Source organism: Triticum urartu, chromosome 7A (genome assembly GCF_056163025.1).
Source record: "Triticum urartu cultivar PI428250 chromosome 7A, HENAU_Tu73, whole genome shotgun sequence".
NCBI lineage: Eukaryota > Viridiplantae > Streptophyta > Magnoliopsida > Poales > Poaceae > Triticum > Triticum urartu.
In genome coordinates this window covers 410,022,780-410,042,206 of record NC_141879.1, presented here as the reverse complement: position 1 = coordinate 410,042,206, position 19,427 = coordinate 410,022,780, and the positions used below count along the sequence as shown (strand labels likewise).

At 56.8% G+C, this 19,427-nt stretch overlaps 1 protein-coding gene and 1 pseudogene across 1 annotated transcript; one reads left to right on the top strand and one right to left on the bottom strand.

The window, feature by feature from the left end:
• Positions 1-217: 217 nt before the first annotated feature.
• LOC147959772 (uncharacterized) lies at positions 218-13,061 on the top strand (annotated as a pseudogene).
• A 713-nt stretch (positions 13,062-13,774) lies between these two features.
• LOC125522894 (phenolic glucoside malonyltransferase 2) lies at positions 13,775-15,807 on the bottom strand. The gene is made up of 2 exons (XM_048687938.2): positions 14,905-15,807; positions 13,775-14,591 (listed from the first exon to the last, which is right to left on the bottom strand). Exons 1-2 carry the CDS (start codon positions 15,583-15,585, stop codon positions 13,908-13,910), a joined length of 1,365 nt encoding a protein of 454 aa, XP_048543895.1. The 5' UTR covers positions 15,586-15,807; the 3' UTR covers positions 13,775-13,907.
• Positions 15,808-19,427: the final 3,620 nt, after the last annotated feature.

The window sequence follows — 19,427 nt, the reverse complement described above, 5'->3', positions numbered from 1 at the left end:
TCACCGACGGCGCAACTGCTCGCGATGTTTGGCTCGAGCTTCACCGGCTGTTCCAGGACAACCGTGACTCCCGCGTCTCCGCTCTCAACACGGAGTTGCGCACCATCACGCAGGGAGATCGTCCGTCGGCGTGTTCTGTCAGCGCATCAAGGCCATCGGCGACGAGCTGCGCGAGCTTGGCGAAGTTGTCGCCGATCGCTCCCTCCTTCACGCGTTGATGGGCGGCCTCGACGAACGCTTCGCTCAGCAGGCGACGCTCATCCCCCTCCTCCGCCCGCTGCCAATGCTGGCGGAGGCCCGTTCGATGCTGCAGATGGAGGAGCACAACCAGCAGCGCAAAGCCAGCACTACGCGCCTCTTCCACACCACGGCTCGTCCCGCTCCGGCTCCGACAGCGCTGCCTCCAGCTCAGCCGCCGCCGGGCTGGCGCCCTAGCCCGAACTACAAGGGCAAGAATCCGGTGTACCGGCCACCCAGGAACAGCGGCGCGTCTTCTTCTTCCACGCCGACGCCGAGTCCTCCTCCATCAGCTCCCGCTCCTCCGGCGGCGCCCTCCAACTCGGATCCCTCCACATGGCGCCCTTCACATGATCCCTGGACGGGTTTGGTGCAGACCTGGCCGATGCCCTGGTCGGCGCCCTCCCCGTACGGTGCCCCCCCGGCCTACAGTGGTGCTTGGGCGCCCGGACTTCGCCCCGCCGTCGGCGCGCCCGGCCTCCTCGGCTCGCGCCCTCCTCCGGCGGCTTACGCCGCCTATGCGCCCCTGTACCAAGCCGCCGCTGCTCCAACGGCCTACTCCATGTACCCCTACGGCGCTCCTCCTCCTGGCTGGGATCACGCAGCATCGTCCTCTGCATCCACTACTGCTCCGCCGTCGTAGACTGCTGCTCCAACTACGGCTGCTACCGCTCCGGCCTGGGATCAGGCCGCCTTCATCGCTGCCATGAACTCGCTTACCACTCAAGACGTAGGTAACGAATGGATTTTTGATTCGGGGGCTTCCTTACACATGTCCGCATCTGCTAGTACGATGTCCTCTCTTCACCCTTCTGTTTTATTTCCTTCCATTACCTTAGGAGATGGTTCTTCAACTCCTGTCACATGCCTAGGCACTGCTGCTCTTTCTTCTTCCCGCTCTCCTCTTTTACTTCGTGACATTCTTGTTGCGCCTGCTCTTATCAAGAACCTCATTTATGTTTGTCGTTTCACCATCGATAATCAAGTCTCTGTTGAATTTAATCCTTTTGGGTTATCTGTGAAGGACCTTCAAACCAAGATGGAGATCACACGGTCCAATAGCTCTGGTGACTTGTACACGATCCACGATGCCTCCTCTCCCTCGTCGCATGCGATGCTCGCCTCCGTCACCTTGTGGCATCGTCGCCTCGGCCATCCTCAGCGCAGCACGACGACCACACTCCTTCAAGAATTTCAGCTCCCGCATGAGCGTGACAGTCACGACTCCTCTTTGTGTCATGCATGTTAGATGGGCAAGGATGTTCGCCTGCCTTTTGGCACGTCTACTTCCCATAGCACTTTTCCTTTTGAGTTATTACATTGCGACTTGTGGACGTCGCCTACCCCTAGTGTCTCTGGATTTAAGTACTATCTTGTACTCTTAGATGATTGCTCGCACTTTGTTTGGACCTTTCCTCTTCGTGCAAAATCTGATGTGCATGCTTTGTTCATCAATTTTCAGCGCTGTCGGATTTCGGATTCCGGCAGACCCTTGAGGTTCGAACACTGGGGTGCACGCGGAGATTTCGCCTCCTACCTACCTGCACCCCTCCGCCATGCTTGGATCTAAACTAAGGAAAGGACAACACAAGAGACACAGGGTTTATATTGGTTCGGGCCACCGTTGTGGTGTAATACCCTACTCAGTTGTGTGGTGTGTGGATTGCCTCTTGGGCTGATGATGATGAACAATACAAGGAAGAACAGCCTCGCGAGGGTCTGTTCTTGGCAGTCACCTTTCTCTCTCTCTCTCTCTCTGCTCTCCTCTGACCGACCCTTCTAACGAGCCTCTTCCTTCCTCCTCATGGTCGTCCTCTCCGTCCCCCTCTATGTGGGTGGCTGGTCCTATTTATAGAGGCCCTGGTCCTCTCCCCAAATATTGAGCGGGAAGGGAGCCAACAATGGCGGGCTAATTTGAAGGGGGACAGCAAGTATCAGCTATCCTGACAAAAGTAGTCTTCGCCTGCGCAAAGCTCTGGTGATGACGCCGTCTTGGGCTCCACGGTGACCTCCGTCTCGTAGTCCTCCTGGTCTTGGTCTCGTTGCACCGAAACGGCAACCTTTGCCTGATGCCTCGGTACTCCGCGGCTGCGCTTGCCCCCTTTGCACCAAAGAGGAAAGGAGGACGCTGCGCGGGCTGGCACCCGCCTGGCGCCCTGAGTTGTCATGGCCTGCGTCATGGGCACCTCGTGAGGTACCCCGCTTTGATCTCTCCGCCTCCTCATGAGCCAGCCTAACGAGGCCGTGCCTGAGGAAGCTCCGCGTCGTCCGCCCCGCGAGGCTTGGCCCCTCGCGAGGGTCTTGGGTTTGTGTTGGTGAAGATGGGCCGTGCTGGGCCCCCCTTTGAGCCACGCCGCAGGCAGGCAAGTCTGGGGACCCCCGTTCCCAGAACGCCGACAGTAGCCCCCGGGCCCAAGGCGCGCCCGGACTTGGCCGTGCAGGGAGGCGGAAGGGCAAGAGCGAAGCGCCGCAGGCCCTAACAGCCTGCGGCCTTGGGCACCGCGTGGCGGTTGATTGGACGTGGGCGGCACTGTTCCCCCACGCCCTCCTTATCTTGCACCGTGCTAGGCAGACCCGTAGTCATACACAGTCATTCCCCTTTTATCGCTCGAGTGCCCTCTGTCCTTCCTCCGCTCGAACTCCGGTTTCTGTTTTCAACTCAATCTCGAGCCTCCCCCCCCTTCCCAGCGCCATGGCTTCGACGAAGAAGGGGAGAGGGAAGAAACCCGTGTCTCCGCCTTGCCCGCCGCCACCGGCGGCCCCCGCTGAGGGCTTGGGCAAGGTCAGCTTGGCTCTGGCCACCATCTTCAATGAATGCGGGAGGACGACGGCCTGACCCGCGTCCCACTTCTCCATCAACAGGACAGCCACCGAGGTCCCGTATCTTGCCGACGCCCTGTGGGCGGGTCTGGTTCCCCCCCTTTTCTGATTTCTTCAACGCCGTGCTTTCCCACTATCAGATCCACGTGATGCATCTGGGTCCTGAATCCATCACCCTCCTTTCGGTCTTCGCCTTTGTTTGCGAAGCTATGGTGGGCATCCCTCCTTCGGTTGCCCTGCTGCGTCACTTCTTCTCATTGCATCTTGTTGACCCTACCCAATGCTGGGCTTGTGTGAGCTTCATTGCCGCGCCTGAGACGGCGGCCTCTGGGATTGACTTCAAGCTCCCCCTGCCCGCAGTCGAGTTCCGCGAGCGGTGGCTGTATGTGGACGCAGGGGTGCCCAGCCCCCTGCTATTGGAGCCAACCTCGCCTGCCGTCCCCAATTCGGGCTGGGGCCAGGAGACGCTTGAGAGCCCCCAGCTCGTCTTCGTCTGGCGCCGCTTCGCGCTCCTGAGGTCGCTTGGCGTGACAGCGCCCAAGGTGGTGAAGGAGTTCCTGCTATGCCGCGTTGCTCCTCTTCAACGCCACTCTCGCTGGATGTGGGCCTTCCGTGGGCGCGAGGATCATATGAGGCTCCAGGAAGAGGACCTGACTCCTGAGGTGCTGAGGATGGCGCTCCTGACCCTGGCTGGGGACCCCAACCCCGGTAGCGTCCGGCAGGGAGGGGCCTTGTTGTACCTCTGCCAGAGCAGGGGCGACTTTGTGAAGTAGATGCCTGTCTTTGATGAGTGGAGGCCGCGCCCCGCCAGCCTTCAGGGGCCTCGCGAGAACCCAGTGGTGGTGACTGCCCCACCAGTCGGCCAAGGCGACTCATCCTCGAGTGGCGGAGCAGGGAGGCACGAGGCGCTAGAGGCCGAGGGGGCTCCTGGCGCGGTGACAGCACCGGGCGAGGCTCATGAGGAGCAGCTCTCGGGGCCCGTGCCGCTGAGGCTGAGGGTGGCGAGCAGCTGCTCTCAATGCCTACGACTGGGGCCCCTGAGGCTCCAGTTGCGCCTCTTGGGGAGGCGATTGGCAGCGAACATCGGGCAGGCGCCTCTGCCGCAGATCGCCTTGCCGCTCCATCTTCGTCGAAGGTTGATCCATGCGCCCAACTCTTAGGTGTTGGGGAACGTTGCAGAAAACAAAAATTTCCTACTCGTTTCACCAAGATCCATCTAGGAGTTCAACTAGCAACGAGCCATCGGATGCATCTACATACCTTTGTAGATCGCGTGCGGAAGCGTTCAAAGAACGATGATGATGTCGTCGTACACGACGTGATCCAAATCACCGATGACCAAGCGCCGAACGGACGGCACCTCCGCGTTCAACACACGTATGGGACGGGAGACGTCTCCTCCTTCTTGATCCAGCAAGGGGGAAGGAGAGGTTGATGAAGATCCAGCAGCACGACGGCGTGGTGGTGGATGCAGGGCGTCACAGTAGCAGGGCTTCGCCTATACTACGAAAGAGAGACGTAACGGGGAGAGAGGGAGGCGCCAGGGGCTGGTGTATCAAGTCCCTCCTCTCCCCCACTATATATAGGAGGGCCAAGGGGGGGTGGTGCGCAGCCTAGGAGATCCAATCTCCTAGGTGCGGCTGCCATGGGGAGGTTTCCCTCCGCCCCAAGGCACCTAGAGGTGCCTTCCACCACTTGGACTCTTCCTTTAAGTGGAACCCTAGGCGCATGGGCCTTTGGGGCTGGTGCCCTTGGCCCATCTAGGCCAAGGCGCACCCCCTACAGCCCATGTGGCCTCCGGGACAGGTGGCTCCACCCGGTGGGCCCGCGGGACCCCTCCGGTGGTCCCGGTACAATACCGATAACCCCGAAACTTGTCCCGATGGCCAAAACAGCACTTCCTATATATAATTCTTTACCTGCGGACCATTCCGGAACTCCTCGTGACGTCCGGGATCTCATCCGGGACTCCGAACAACATTCGGGTTACTGCATATACATATCTTCACAACCCTAGCGTCACCGAACCTTAAGTGTGTAGACCCTACGGGTTCGGGAGACAAGCAGACATGACCGAGACGACTCTCCGGTCAATAACCAACAGCGGGATCTGGATACCCATGTTGGCTCCCACATGCTCCACGATGATCTCATCGGATGAACCACGATGTCGAGGATTCAATCAACCCCGTATGCAATTCCCTTTGTCAATCGATATGTTACTTGCCCGAGATTCGATCGTCGGTATCCCAATACCTCGTTCAATCTCGTTACCGGCAAGTCACTTTACTCGTACCGTAATGCATGATCCCGTGACCAGACACTTGGTCACTTTGAGCTCATTATGATGATGCATTACCGAGTGGGCCCAGTAATACCTCTCCGTCATACAGAGTGACAAATCCCAGTCTTGATCCATGTCAACCCAACAGACACTTTCGGAGATACCCGTAGTCTACCTTTATAGTCACCCAGTTACGTTGTGATGTTTGGTATACCCAAAGCACTCCTACGGTATCCGGGAGTTACATGATCTCATGGTCTAAGGAAAAGATACTTTGACATTGGAAAACTCTAGCAAACGAACTATACGATCTTGTGCTATGTTTAGGATTGGGTCTCGTCCATCACATCATTCTCCTAATGATGTGATCTCGTTATCAATGACATCTAATGTCCATAGTCAGGAAACCATGACTATCTGTTGATCAACGAGCTAGTCAACTAGAGGCTTACTAGGGACATGTTGGTGTCTGTTATTCACACATGTATTATGATTTCCGGATAATACAATTATAGCATGAATAAAGACAATTATCATGAACAAGGAAATATAATAATAATGCTTTTATTATTGCCTCTAGGGCATATTTCCAACATTAGGCTGCTTCCGCATGAACTTCGAGGCTCTCCGGAAGAGAAGGGAGGCCCTAGGCGATGATTACCCCTGTCGCCTGCTGAAGCGCAGGAAGTACTTCTCCACCGATGAGTAAGCCTTTTCCTTTCCCGGCTCCCGATCCTTCTGTTACTTGTACTGACCCTTGCTCCGCAGGCCCCTTCCAGCCGAGCTTGCGGTGACGGCTGAGGAGCCGTCCCCCTTGGCTTCGCCCCCTCCACCGTCCTCGAGCGCCCCGAGCAGCGGAGCCCTTGTGGTGAGGGCGATCAAAGAGGCGAACCATCCCAAGGAGCACTGCGGCCCCGCGCACCTCGTGATCCTCCCTCGCGGGCCTTCTCGTGGCATAGCCAGCCTGCCATGGGCCTCTCGCCTGGTCATGAATTGCGATTGGCTGAGGCGCTTCCTGCGCTCTTCTCCTGAGGACGGGCTGGCCCCAGGCCGGGCTTCTAACGCGGCGTGCCCGGCCGTCGCGAGGGTGCCAGCCCCCAGCCCGGAGGGGGAGTGCTGACTCGCAGCCCCCGGCGCTTGCTTGGGGCGGATGATGGTGTGGAAGACGTGCTCGAGCGCGCTCGGGAGCGTCGCGCTCTCCGCCAAGGATTCCTTCAAAGGGCGACTGACGCAGTGAGCCTGCTTGGTGAGGAGCTTGCTGATGAAGACGCGCGCCTTGAGGCCGAGGGCCTGCGCCTGACTGCAGAGAGGCGCGAGCTGGAGGGCGTCATCACCCTTGCGCGTCGCGAGCGTGATCTTGATGAAGCAGAGGCCAAGGCATCGTTGGTGGCCTCTCGGGAGGCCCGGTCTCGGGCCGCTGAGGAGACTCGGGAGGCTGACCGGCGGCGAACGGCTGCGGAGGAGCGGGCTCGGGAGCTTCTGGCCTGGTGCCACTCGCTGGAGGAGCAGGTGGAGCTGCGCGAGGCAGCCCTCGCGTCGATGAAGATGGCCTCTGGTGACTCAGCAGAGCTCCAGAGGCGTGAGGAGGCGCTGACACTGGAAGCCGCCGAACGTACCCGTGAGTACGAGCGTCTGGAGACGAGGGAGCGCTTGGTGACGCAGGCGGAGGATGATGTTGCTGCACAGGAAGCCCGCGTCCTGGAGGAGGTCGGACGTCGAGTGGCGATGGCACATTTGAACCTCGAGCACGAGTTCGAAGAGAAGCTGGGGTTAATCCGGGCCGAAGCTGGAGGCAGGACTGCCGCTTTGAGGGCCAAGCTGGAGGAGGCGGTGCGGCGGGCCGATGCTTCCCGGGCCGCCCTTGAGGTGGCGCGAGGTGAGTTAACCACCTCCCAGGCTGAGGTGCTCCTTCTTCACCAGCGGGTGGAGGAGGCTGAGGCCGTCGCGCGTCAGAATGCGGACGAGATACGTCAGCGGCGGATCTTGGAGCATGAGCACGGCCCCATGCTCACCACTCTCCGGGAGAGAGCCAACGCGGCCTTGGGCAACATCTGCGAGGAGGCCGTCGGTAGGCCGCACGCAATCAACTACGCGGGCAATCTCCAGTTCTTCACTGATGTGGTGACGCAGCTGGAGGCACGGTCGACCAGGGCTGACAGGTTGGTGGAGGAGAGGAGCCGCGCCCTGCTCAGGCGCGCCTTTTCCCGCGTCTTCAGTCACCTCCGGAACATGGATCCCCATTTTGATTTTGATGCCGCCATCGCCCCAGTCCCCCAGGCTGTCCGAGGCGACCTGGCGCACTGGGTGGAGGACAATGTGGACGCTCTTATCAGGGCCTTTGCCTCAGACAACGATGATGCGATCGTGGCGGCAGACGAGGGCGGCGCGATGGGCGGCCCTGACGCCGCCGGCGGCGACGCGGACAGCGATGGCGAGTTCAGCGGCGCCAGCAACGGCCCAGGTGGTGCTCCTGAGGACGCATTGGGGGATTCGTCCGACTGACTGTACATCGTTCCTGCTTCCTTACCCTGCATGAGTAGAACTCAGGTTTTGGCTTGATGACTATGAGAGCATTTTGGAGGAGGGCCCCTCATGTAAAACTTGTGTTTATCGTATCAGTAGAAGCCACATCGCCCGTGCGCCCACGCCAAGTGGCTGGCTCAAGCGACGCGCTGGTCGGCTAGTTTACCTTTGTTCTGCGCTGGCCCTGAGGCAGCCCGCGGGGGTTGTGGTGTCCTGAGTGTCCCCTGATTGAATCCGTAGGATCTGCAGTAAAACACCCTCCTGAGAGGACGCGGCGACGGCAGTCTGGGCTGCGCGCAAGCTAGGCCTGACCCAGCTCGCGAGGGGCTCGTGAGGGCAGGCGGCTGAGGCGAAGTGGTAACCAAAACGTGAGAAATTGCTCGGACGAGACTAAGCACCCCTCCCCGAACACACGCAAATCTCAAATTCGAATCCAACTTGAATCCAGCGGAGAAAAGCGACAACCAAGGGGAAGAGCAACGAAAGCAAACAAAAGGCCGCGTCCGGCACCTAGTCTAGTCTTGGACGTCTTCTCATCAGCGCGGAGCTAAGTGCTGCCACTGGGCGTGGGAGGGAGCCCCAGGGCCTGAGGCCGGCACCCCTGAGACTCCGGGGCGTGTACAGCCCCACTCATTATTACCTGAGAGTGTCACGGGGCGGCGAGCTTCACAGGCACTGGGCCTTCTTCACAGGTACTGGCCTTGCTTCATATCGCCAGATGAGGGCCCCGCCTTGTGCCACACTCTAGTGCCATCAACGACGACCGGAAACCAGGACGCCGCCGATGGGGTAAAGCGGTCGCCAGCGGTTCCCCCGACGACCACGGGTCCTCCGCCGGGGGCAGGCCCTGGGGCACCTCCCCAGCGGAGGGCCTACCTCCTGAGAACACCTTGCTCCGAACGTCGCGGTGGTGATGTCGAATCCCTGCCCCTCTCCTGCAGCCCCCTGCGTCCTCCTCTCGAGGGGTAGGAGGCTGTGGGGGCAGCTGCCCGCTGCGGCAACCTGCACCTCCTACGATCCATGGTTAGCGTATGCCTGCTGAAGAATTAGCGGTACCCGATAATCGCCGCTTCCAGCGTGCCCAGTGGGACCGTCCCAAGACTCCTGGAAGGGCTCAGCTTCTGGCGCCTCGTCCCCCCGGCTCGGGCTGAGGAGCGAGTCTGGCTCGCCCTCGTGTGAGTGTCCTTGATCCATCATGAGGGGCACGTATTCCTCTGGCGCCGCCACCCCAAAGGCCACGCCGTAGTGTTCTGCACGCCACGCGGTCATGCCTGATGCGCCTATCGTGGGGTGGCAGCCCGGCTGTCCACTGGGGCCGCGGGTCGCGTCGAGCCCTTCTTCTTCGCGGACCAGGAGTGAGGGCTGCACCGCCGCCGGTCCGGTGCCGACAGCCTCGCTGGTGTTGGTGTAGCCTTGGAGCCCGCGGGCGCGCGCGGGGCCCCCGCGCGGGCCGCCCTGGGTTGGAGATGGGAGCTGGGTGCAGAAGGGGTGAGCCCCCGAGGCGGCGAAGCCCAGGAGCTCTGCCACCCGCTCCAGCAGCACGTCGCGGCCTCCCTCCAGCAGTCTGCACTGCAACAGCTCTCGAGCCACCGTGAGCGCGGCCCTCGAGTTCGCTTGCTCCCGGCGGGTGTATGGTGTCGTGGTCGCGGCGTGATTGGAGGCCCTTGCTGCCAACCGCGTCTGCCGCGGTGTGAGAGCTGTCGAAGCCTGTCCGCGTTGCCCGTGGCCCGCAGCGCCCTGCGGACCGCGAGCTGCCTGGGGCATGGGGTCACCTGAGGCGAGCGGCTCTGCGCGAGCGGGCCATGCCGCCCATGGGTCTGGGTTGCCCTCCTGGTCGCCGGGCATGGTGATGATGATGCAACGAGGCACGGAGTGGTGGAAGACGAATTTCGGCGCACCCCTACCTGGCGCGCCAAATGTCGGATTTCGGGTTCCGGAAGACCCTTGAGGTTCGAACATTGGGGTGCGCGCGGAGATTTCGCCTCCTACCTACCTGCACCCCTCCGCCATGCTTGGATCTAAACTAAGAAAAGGACAACACAAGAGACACAGGGTTTATACTGGTTCGGGCCACCATTGTGGTGTAATACCCTACTCCAGTGTGTGGCGTGTGGATTGCCTCTTGGGCTGATGATGATAAACAATACAAGGAAGAACAGCCTCGCGAGGGTCTGTTCTTGGCTGGGGGCGATGAACTGCTCGGAGGAGTTCAGTCACCTTTCTCTCTCTCTCTCTCTCTCTCTCTGCTCTCCTCTGACCGACCCTTCTAACGAGCCTCTTCCTTCCTCCTCTTGGTCGTCCTCTCCGTCCCCCTCTATGTGGGTGGCTGGTCCTATTTATAGAGGCCCTGGTCCTCTCCCCAAATATTGAGCGGGAAGGGAGCCAACAATGGCGGGCTAATTTGAAGGGGGACAGCAAGTATCAGCTATCCTGACAAAAGTAGTCTTCGCCTGCGCAAAGCTCTGGTGATGACGCCGTCTTGGGCTCCACGGTGACCTCCGCCTCGTAGTCCTCCTGGTCGTGGTCTCGTTGCACCGAAACGGCAACCTTTGCCTGATGCGTCGGCACTCCGCGGCTGCGCTTGCCCCCTTTGCACCAAAGAGGAAAGGAGGACACTGCGCAGGCTGGCACCCGCCTGGCGCCCTGAGTTATCATGGCTTGCGTCATGGGCACCTCGTGAGGTACCCCGCCTTGATCTCTCCGCCTCCTCGTGAGCCAGCCTGACGAGGCTGTGCCTGAGGAAGCTCCGCGTCGTCCGCCCTGCGAGGCTTGGCCCCTCGCGAGGGTCTTGGGTTTGTGTTGGTGAAGATGGGCCGTGCTGGGCCCCCCTTTGAGCCACGCCGCAGGCCGCAGGCAGGCAAGTCTAGGGACCCCCATTCCCAGAACGCCGACAAGCGCTATGTCTCTACCGATTTCTCTCTTCCCATATGATTTTTGCAATGTGACAATGGCCGGGAGTTTGATAACTCTCGCAATCGCTCTTTCTTCCTTACTCATGGCATTCTTCTCTAGTTCTCCTGCCCCTACACCTCTCCCCAGAACAGCAAGGCCAAGTGCTCTCTTCGTACAATCAACGACATCCTCCGCACTCTTCTTATTCAGTCTTCCATGCCATCCTCGTATTGGGTCGAGGCGTTGCGCCACGCTACTTTTCTTCTGAACATCCGTCCCACCAAGATGAGCCCTCGTTTCTCTCCCTACGAATCCCTCTTCCTAGCCCCTCCCGCCTATCACGATCTCAAAACTTTTGAATGTCTATGTTACCCAAACATATGGCCGCCACCTCTTCTAACAAGCTCTCCCCGCGGTCTTTTCCCTGCATTTTTCTCGGGTACTCTAATTCTCACAAAGGCTATCATTGCCTTCACCTCCCCACTAGCCACATTATCCTTTCGCGCCATGTCACTTTCGATGAAACACAATTTCCTTTCGCTCACCGCACCGAGCCTAATCAGTTCGCCCCCATTTCCGGTACTCACGTACCCGCTCCGCGCGTTCCTGCGATCGACGTGCATGGGCTGCATGGCCCTGTTGACCTGGGCCCCGCTCCTCCACTACCCACCGCTCCCACCAATCCCGCCCCACCTCTGCATGTCTCCCCACCAACCCCCACCTCCCGTTCCGCACCAGCCAACCACGCTGCTCCAGATTCCTCGGATCAAACACCCACCGGCCCCATTGCTCCTGGTCCCGCCCCAGACACACGGGCCGCTCCGGATCTCTCGGATCGCCCGCCCACCAACCAAGCTGCTCCTGGCCCCACCGCAAGCATCCATGCAGATTCGCCCGGGCCCGCCACTACTCCTCTACGCTCGTATTCCGATGATTCGCATGCATCTCCCATGCAACCTCTTTCTCCTTCTCTCTCGCCATCTTCGCCTTCTGCTACTACTCCGCCCACACCACCTCCTCCCTTACGGCCACTACCCCGCACTGCCGTCCCCGTCCCGATCCCTCAAAATGCACACAACATGCGCACGCGCGGCAAGGCTGGTTTTCATCTTCCCACCGATCGACTCAACCTTACCGCCATTTCTGAGCCCATTTCTCCTATCCCACGTTCCTACAAGGCTGCCCTTCTCGATCCGCACTGGTTCCGTGCCATGAAAGACGAGTATGACGCTCTCCTCCTCAACAACACCTGGTCTCTCGTTCCATGTCCTCCCGGCGCCAATGTTGTATCTGGCAAGTGGGTTTTTCGCCATAAGTTCAACTCCAACGGCACCCTTTCTCGCTACAAGGCTCGTTGGGTCTGCCGTGGCGATTCTCAGCAGCCTGGAATAGACTATGACGAGACGTTCTCTCCTGTCGTCAAACCTAGTACCATCCACGTGGTCTTGAGCTTAGCGGTCTCGTCTTCGTGGCCCATCCACCAGTTAGATGTGAAAAACGCCTTCCTCCATGGTTCTCTCTCCGAAACTGTCTACTGCCGTCAACCTCTTGGCTTTGCTCACCCCACTCTTCCCGATCATGTGTGCCACCTTCAGAAGTCTCTCTATGGCCTCAAACAAGTGCCCCGAGCCTGGTTTCAGCGTTTTGCTTCCTTTATCCAACGTCTCGGCTTCTCTCCTTCTCGCTCAGATTCCTCTTTATTCATCTTTCACTCATCAGAGCACATTGCCTACCTTCTCCTTTACGTCGACAATATTGTTCTCACTGCCTCTTCTTACTCTTTTCTGACCCACATAATCTCTTCCTTACGTACATAATTCTGCATGACTGATCTTGGTCACCTCCACCACTTCCTTGGCATTGCCGTCTCTCGCTCCTCCTCGGATCTCTTTCTATCTCAGCGCCAGTACATTCTTGATCTCCTTTCCAAGGCCGGCATGACAGACTGTCACACCTGCAGAACACCTGCTGAAACGGGACCCAAACTCTCATCTTATGGCGAGCAGCTCTCACTCTCGGACGCCACACTCTTCCGCAGCCTCACCGGCGCACTCCAATACCTTACCCTCACTCGCCCGGAAATCACCTATGCCGTCCAACAAGCCTGCTTGTATATGCACGACCCTCGTCTCCCGCACATGAGTCATGTCAAACGTGTTCTACGCTACCTCAAAGGAACCCTCGACCACGGTCTTTGTATCACTGTTTCTTCTCCAACTACTCTCACACCGTACTGTGATGCAGACTGGGCAGGATGTCTGGACACTCGTCGATCCACTTCGGGATACTGTGTGTACTTGGGTGATAACTTGATTTCATGGTCGTCGAAACGGCAGCTCACTGTTTCCAGGTCGTCTGCGGAGGCTGAGTACCGCTCGGTGGCTCATACTGTCGCCGAAACTGTGTGGCTCCGTCAGCTTCTTCACGAGCTTCACCGCCCTCTTCATCGCGCGACAATTGTCTATTGTGACAACATATCTGCTGTGTACTTATCATGTAATCCTGTACAGCATCGTCGCACTAAGCATATAGAGATAGACACCCACTTTGTTAGGCAGAAAGTAGCATTAGGTGAGGTTCGCGTTCTTCATGTTCCCACCAGCGCTCAATTCGCCGACATCTTCACCAAAGGCTTGCTGGCGACACCCTTCATCGACATTCGCTCCAGCCTCAACGTCGCCGAGGCCGCCGTTGACACTGCGGGGGGTGTTAGACAGAGGACTCGGTCAGAGTTGGTTTACTCACGGATACATGCACGATCCACCCATGATCTAGCTGCAGGTCATGCGGCACCTCTATATGTACTCCCTCTTGTGTTCTGTACCTCATTTGAGAAAGAAACACTATCAGTTTTACACATCCTAAATATGACCCAAAATTAGACAGGACTAGTAAACCAGCATTGATAAAATTAGAAGCCGAGATCAGCTCTACTCATACTATTGCAGATCAAGGAAATGAATGGGTTACTTTCTTGTGACAATTCATCCGGTGAACTAGAATCCAAATAGTCGAAACGACGATAAACGACTGATCATTACAGGAATGGAAACAGAATTGGTGCATGACTCATGCTACTTGTTGTATTTATTGGATCTATGCAAGTTGGACGGCGTACGGACGTGGCTACTAGCTAATTTTTTGAGGTTGTCTAGCCGAGGATGCAGGCCTTGAATGCCTCCATGTGCGCCGGGTCAATGGACACGGAGGCTTGCACCTCGCCGTCGCGCCGGCCACCGACCAGCACCATCTCACCGTCGTGGTTCATGGAGACCAGCTCCACGCGCGCGGGCTTCCCAAACCCGAAGTCGGCCGCCTCGTAGGCCCGGAACCGAGGGCTCGCCGCCACGTTGGTCATCCGCTGAAACGGCAGCCGCATCAGCATCTGCATCCACCCCTTGTCCGTCCCGGACAGCGGCGCCGCCTCCATCTCCGCCACAGCCGCCTGCACGGCCCGCGCCGCGCGGAGGATGCCGGACTGGCCGAGGAGGTCCGCCGCGTCGGCGCAGCTGGCCAGGCACGCGCGCACGCAGTTGCCCAGGTAAGCCTCACTGACAGGCGGGTCGAGGCGGGAGCGCAGGTCGGCGAGGAACATGAGGTACGTGTCGTCCCCTGCGCCGAGCCCCTTGGAACGAACGAACGCCGTCCAGCTCAGTGCCGCCAGCGCCACGAACGTCGACACCGGTTTCGGCTTGGGCGCGTCGCCACCGGCAGCAGACTCGGCCGAGGCGAGGTCGTCGATCCGCCGCCTGAGCGACCGGATGTCGTCGGCCCCGAGGTAGAACGTCCGGCGCGCCCGCAGGAACCGCTGGCTGAAGTCGTACTGCCCCCTCACCTGCGAGTGGTAAATCAAATACGGGTAAATCACAAGGCGCCATGGTGACGAATTCACGATGAATAAGCTCATTCATGGCAGGCATTGCTTCCTTGCCCACGACTATGCACGGCCATGGAACTGAAAATTGTTCCGTGTGTCATCTATCTTGGAGGTGGCAGGCATACGGTTAGCATGGTGCAACCGACGAACCAACTACAGTTTAGTTGACGTAGCAAGCAAAAGTTGACAAAGCTACCAACGTACACGGAGCTACAAGTACTCCTACATAGATTCACGAACGTGGAAAAAAGGGGAAAAAAGATGAATTTACCACAGGGAGATTGGGCGCGACGGTCTTTAGCATGTCGCGGGCGAGCTCGTCGCCGTTGGGGTGCTGGATGACCTCCCGGGCGTAGTGCGGCGGGCCGAGGACCTTGGTGACCGGGGAGCCCTCGCGGGAAGCGGAGGACCAGGCTTCCATGAATCGCCAAACGGCGCGTCCGTCCGCGACTACGTGGTGCACGGACAGGCCCACCGCCAGGCCGCCGCTTAGACGAGTGGCCTGCACTGACAGCACGGGCGCCGGGAGCACCCGGGCATCCAGCTCCGGCACCAGGCTCAGGAATGCCACGATGTCGTGCGCCTCGTCGCCGGCTAGACGCCGCACGTCCATATCGCCCTCGGCCTCCAGGAAGGCGACCCCGGCGTCGGTGCAGTCCACGAAGGCGTCCCCGGTCTCCACCGCGTACTTGAGCATCCCCGCCAGGGGCAGGTAGTGCGCCAGGGTGTCCGCGAGAGCGCGCTTGAGCCGCTCCACCACCGCCGGGAAGCCGTCCGCTTCCCCAAGCTCGTACAGGAACACCCGCTGGATCGGCGGCAGCACGACCCACGGCGAATCGAAGAAGGAAAGTTTCACGTGCTCCCCGCGCTGCACCGACGGCGCCACCCGGGAGACTGCGACAGCCCGCACGGCCGCAGCCTTGGCGGCGGCGTCGGAGCTTGCCTCGCCCATCCCGACGGGTACTTATCGGTCGTTCGCCGGAGAGCTAGGGTGGTGTGAGATGACCGATGGATGGGCGCTTATGGGGTTCCACTTCCAACTGCGTCCAGCTTAAATCGCGGCAGCGGTGGTGGACGTCTTCTTGCGCAGGAAGGAAGGAAGATGGAAGCTGCTGGGCCTACGATCAGAACAAAACTAATAATACGGTCCGATATATATGTATGCTGCCTTGATGGATGTACGTCTCGCTGCGCAGAAAGAAGCGCGCACGCACGATACCAGAGCAGAACTGAAGTGAGATGCTCTTCTGGTTTCTGGTGTACGTACACACTCTCCTTTTTATACCTGGAGACATCCTGACATAACCACTCATTCAGCTCTGCTCATTGCTTATTTACTTTGGAAGCTACCAGCTGGTTCATCGCCGGAGAGTAGTACAAGGTTTGCTCCAAAGGGACAACCTTTTTTTTATTCATTTTCATTTTGGAGGATAAAAACGACAGCTAGCGTGGCTGAACCCTGCCCTGCGGCGGACAAATGTGTGTGTGTGCGCTTCTCGAAAAGACCCAACAACGCCGGAGATGGGTTACTGATACGGTGCTTCCGTCAGGGATCACAGTCATGCAGACCCGACAGAGAATAGTCCAACATTTCGCCTCATGTAATGTTTTCGATAGACTAGGTAATTGCTTGTGCGTTGCAACGGGTCATATAAATTCTAATGATATGTATAACATATATTTTTATAGGACATAAATACTATATACATTTTCTAACTGACAAATTACTGTTGTTGTTACCCCGAAAAAAAAGTCATTGTTGTTGTTCTTCTTCGCTTCATGAGTTGGCCATCATTTTTGCTGTCGGTGCTGCCAGTGATGACATCGCCATAATATCAATTAAACTCAACATGCTATATAATAAAATGGTTTTAGAAATAGATTGAGCAGTTCTTTTACAAGAAGTACCAAAAACCCATTTGTGTCTATCTAATACAAGACCGTGTGGACCTTTTATATAGAGCGCACATTCTATGTACTAAATTAACTTAGAATAGCCTGAAACTCATGATTAAGAAAGAGAAAAATTTACTTCCTTAGCTAACAAAACATGGATTCCCTGCCTTTGAAGAAACAAACAAATCGAGCAAGCTAAGACCAAGACTCACGTTCATCACACACAAAAAAGGAGTTAGACTCGTATACAAAGAATAAATTGATGTGTTTTCACCCGTCGTGGACTTACCGTAGTACTGCCACACCTCATGCCTTGCCAGCTAGTAGCTGCATCCATAACAAAAATAGAAAGTTGTGTATTGTGCGCAAGACGGCTTGCTGCAACAAATGTGCGGGTGCTTGTAGATGGTGTGCATGCACGGTGGTAGGCAAGTGATGCTGGAAATAATCTGACATTTCCTATCAAGTAGAATCAATTAGCTCTTTTTCAAGGATACGTCAGGAATGACGTATCAAGATCATAGATAGAAAATGCCCACAGCGAAGATTTTTACAACTCAACCACTGCTAAGGAGCCACCCCACGAATCCTATAGGTTCTACTCGCCACTAGCCAACCTATCCACCCTCATCGGTAAGGAGTTATCTTTCCTCAACAGAGCCGCTGTCCACCAGTTTTGTTCCTTTGTTTCAATATTTTTCAGCATCACGTCCGCCGACGGTGCCGCACCATTGAAAACAATGTCGTTCCTACGCCTCCAGAGTGTCCATGCTACCAAAGCGATGACTGTCCATATTTCTTTTCTCATGTCCCTTTATGGGTCCAGAGATGTCCATCAGTCCACCAGGTTACTATCGTGTTGTGGCATGCAAGCCGTCTCTCATGTCCACCAGTCCACCAGGTTTCTTTTCTCATGTCACTTTGTGGAATCAATTAGCCCCTGTTTCGAAGTTAAGCATGAAGTTTTGGAAATAAAAGAAATTACCCGTACATGATATGTTCTCCTAGCTAATCCTTCGGTGGAGAGATTAGAAAAACGAAAACGCAAGCTGGAACCTGGTCCAACGAGAGCAAGTTGATTTGCTGGCCCGCATGATGGGAATTGCAAGGGCGTACATGATCTCTTATTCTATTGGCATCCCCAAAGAAGGATGTCATGCATATTGATTTTTGCGTAGCACCTCCTACTCTTTTGCTTGAATCATCCATGCATTGGAAGAGAGAGGGCACCACCTGCGATTTTTTGGATCATGTTGTTTTTCTTGGAGAGAGGGTCAGCTGGGAGAGAGAGGTTCCATAGGTTGAGAGAGGAAGAGATGCTAGAAAATCGGGAGACAGATAATTTCGCTGGAGAGAGATATTTACGCGTGACGTGAGACAGATTGCGGGAGTACTGTCAGGGAAAGAGATATTTTCCATAACTATTGACTGTGATTTATTTTCCAACGAATGATTGGGAGGTCGGCTATGTGAGGTAGATTGGCCCTTGATTATAGGAGATTGATCAGAATTTATTGGGTTACCAAAGAATATTTATTAGGTTATCAAAGATTGATCAAAAGACTACTGTGATATGGCCGGTAAAATAGAAATCATGTGAACTAGAAATTGGGGATTGGGTGGAAAACCAGTGGAGGGGTGGGGAGGGATGAACGAAGGGGTTGGACGAAAAATTGACGTAAGACGAGAGAGGGAACATTATGTTTCTTTTAGGTACTAGAGATTTTATCCTCCAGTAGGAAGGGTCTAAGGGGAAGGCCACCTCTGCGCCTCCACCCCACTAAGCAGCATATGGTGGTGTGTGGGGCTAGTGTCGGACTCCCCTCTGGGGAAGACATGGCTGCTGATGCCCCCATTAATAGGGGGCGCCACAGCCGCCCGATAAAGCAGCTACCCTGTCCAGTAAATGGCGGTTGGGCTAGTTTGGCCTCACCAGAGGGGCCTATTAGTACAACCGCGGATCCCGTGTGAAGCTCCTATATTGAAACATTAGGCGCTTTGACAACTTGGGCCGGAGGCGCTAGTTGATCGACTACATCTGGCAGGACTTTTCAATCCAGGAACTTCAAGGGCTGTTTTGACACCCGTTCGCGTGGCTGGCTACTTGCGGCCGACCTCTCTGGGAATCCTGCTAGGGGTCAGGGTGGACTTCTTCTCGATTGAGGCTATGGACTGAGGGGGGATTCTTTCCTAGTATGCCCATCACTGACCGACGTGTGGACCTCAGTTGGGAGGTGATCATCGTCTATGGCCCGGTTGACCATGGGCGGTCAACGGACTTCTTGGCCGAGCTAAAGTCTAAGGTGGAGCGATGCACTACTCTGGTTTTAGTGGCCCACGATTTCAACCTTATTCAACAAGAGGCTGACAAAAGCTCCCCTAGTGTCGACTGGGTGCGTATGTGCCTGTTCAACAACTACATCACTGATATGGCTCTACCTGAGATAGCCCGTGTAGGGCTAGATTCACGTGGACTAGTAAACAGGTGGACCCTACCTGGAGCATGCTGGATAGGGTCTTGGTGTCTACCTAGCGGAAGATTATGTTCCCAATGTGATCGCCTAGGGTGGTCACTCGGATTGGCTCCGACCACGTCCCCCTGTTGTTTTCGTCCAGGGAAGGGTCTCCACCGTGGTCGAGGCGCTTCCACTTTGAACCATCATGGCTGCTACAACCGGGTTTTTTTGAGATGGTCTGACGCCGATGGGTATAAGCTTTGGCCAATCCGCCATGGACCTTCTCTGCTATGGATATCTGGCACCATTGCTCTAAAATCACGCACCGGCCAGTTTATGAGTGGTGGGGCGCCTGATACGTCTCCAACTTATCTATAATTTTTTATTGTTTTATGTTATTATATTACTAATATTAGATTCTTTTTATGCACTTTATATCATT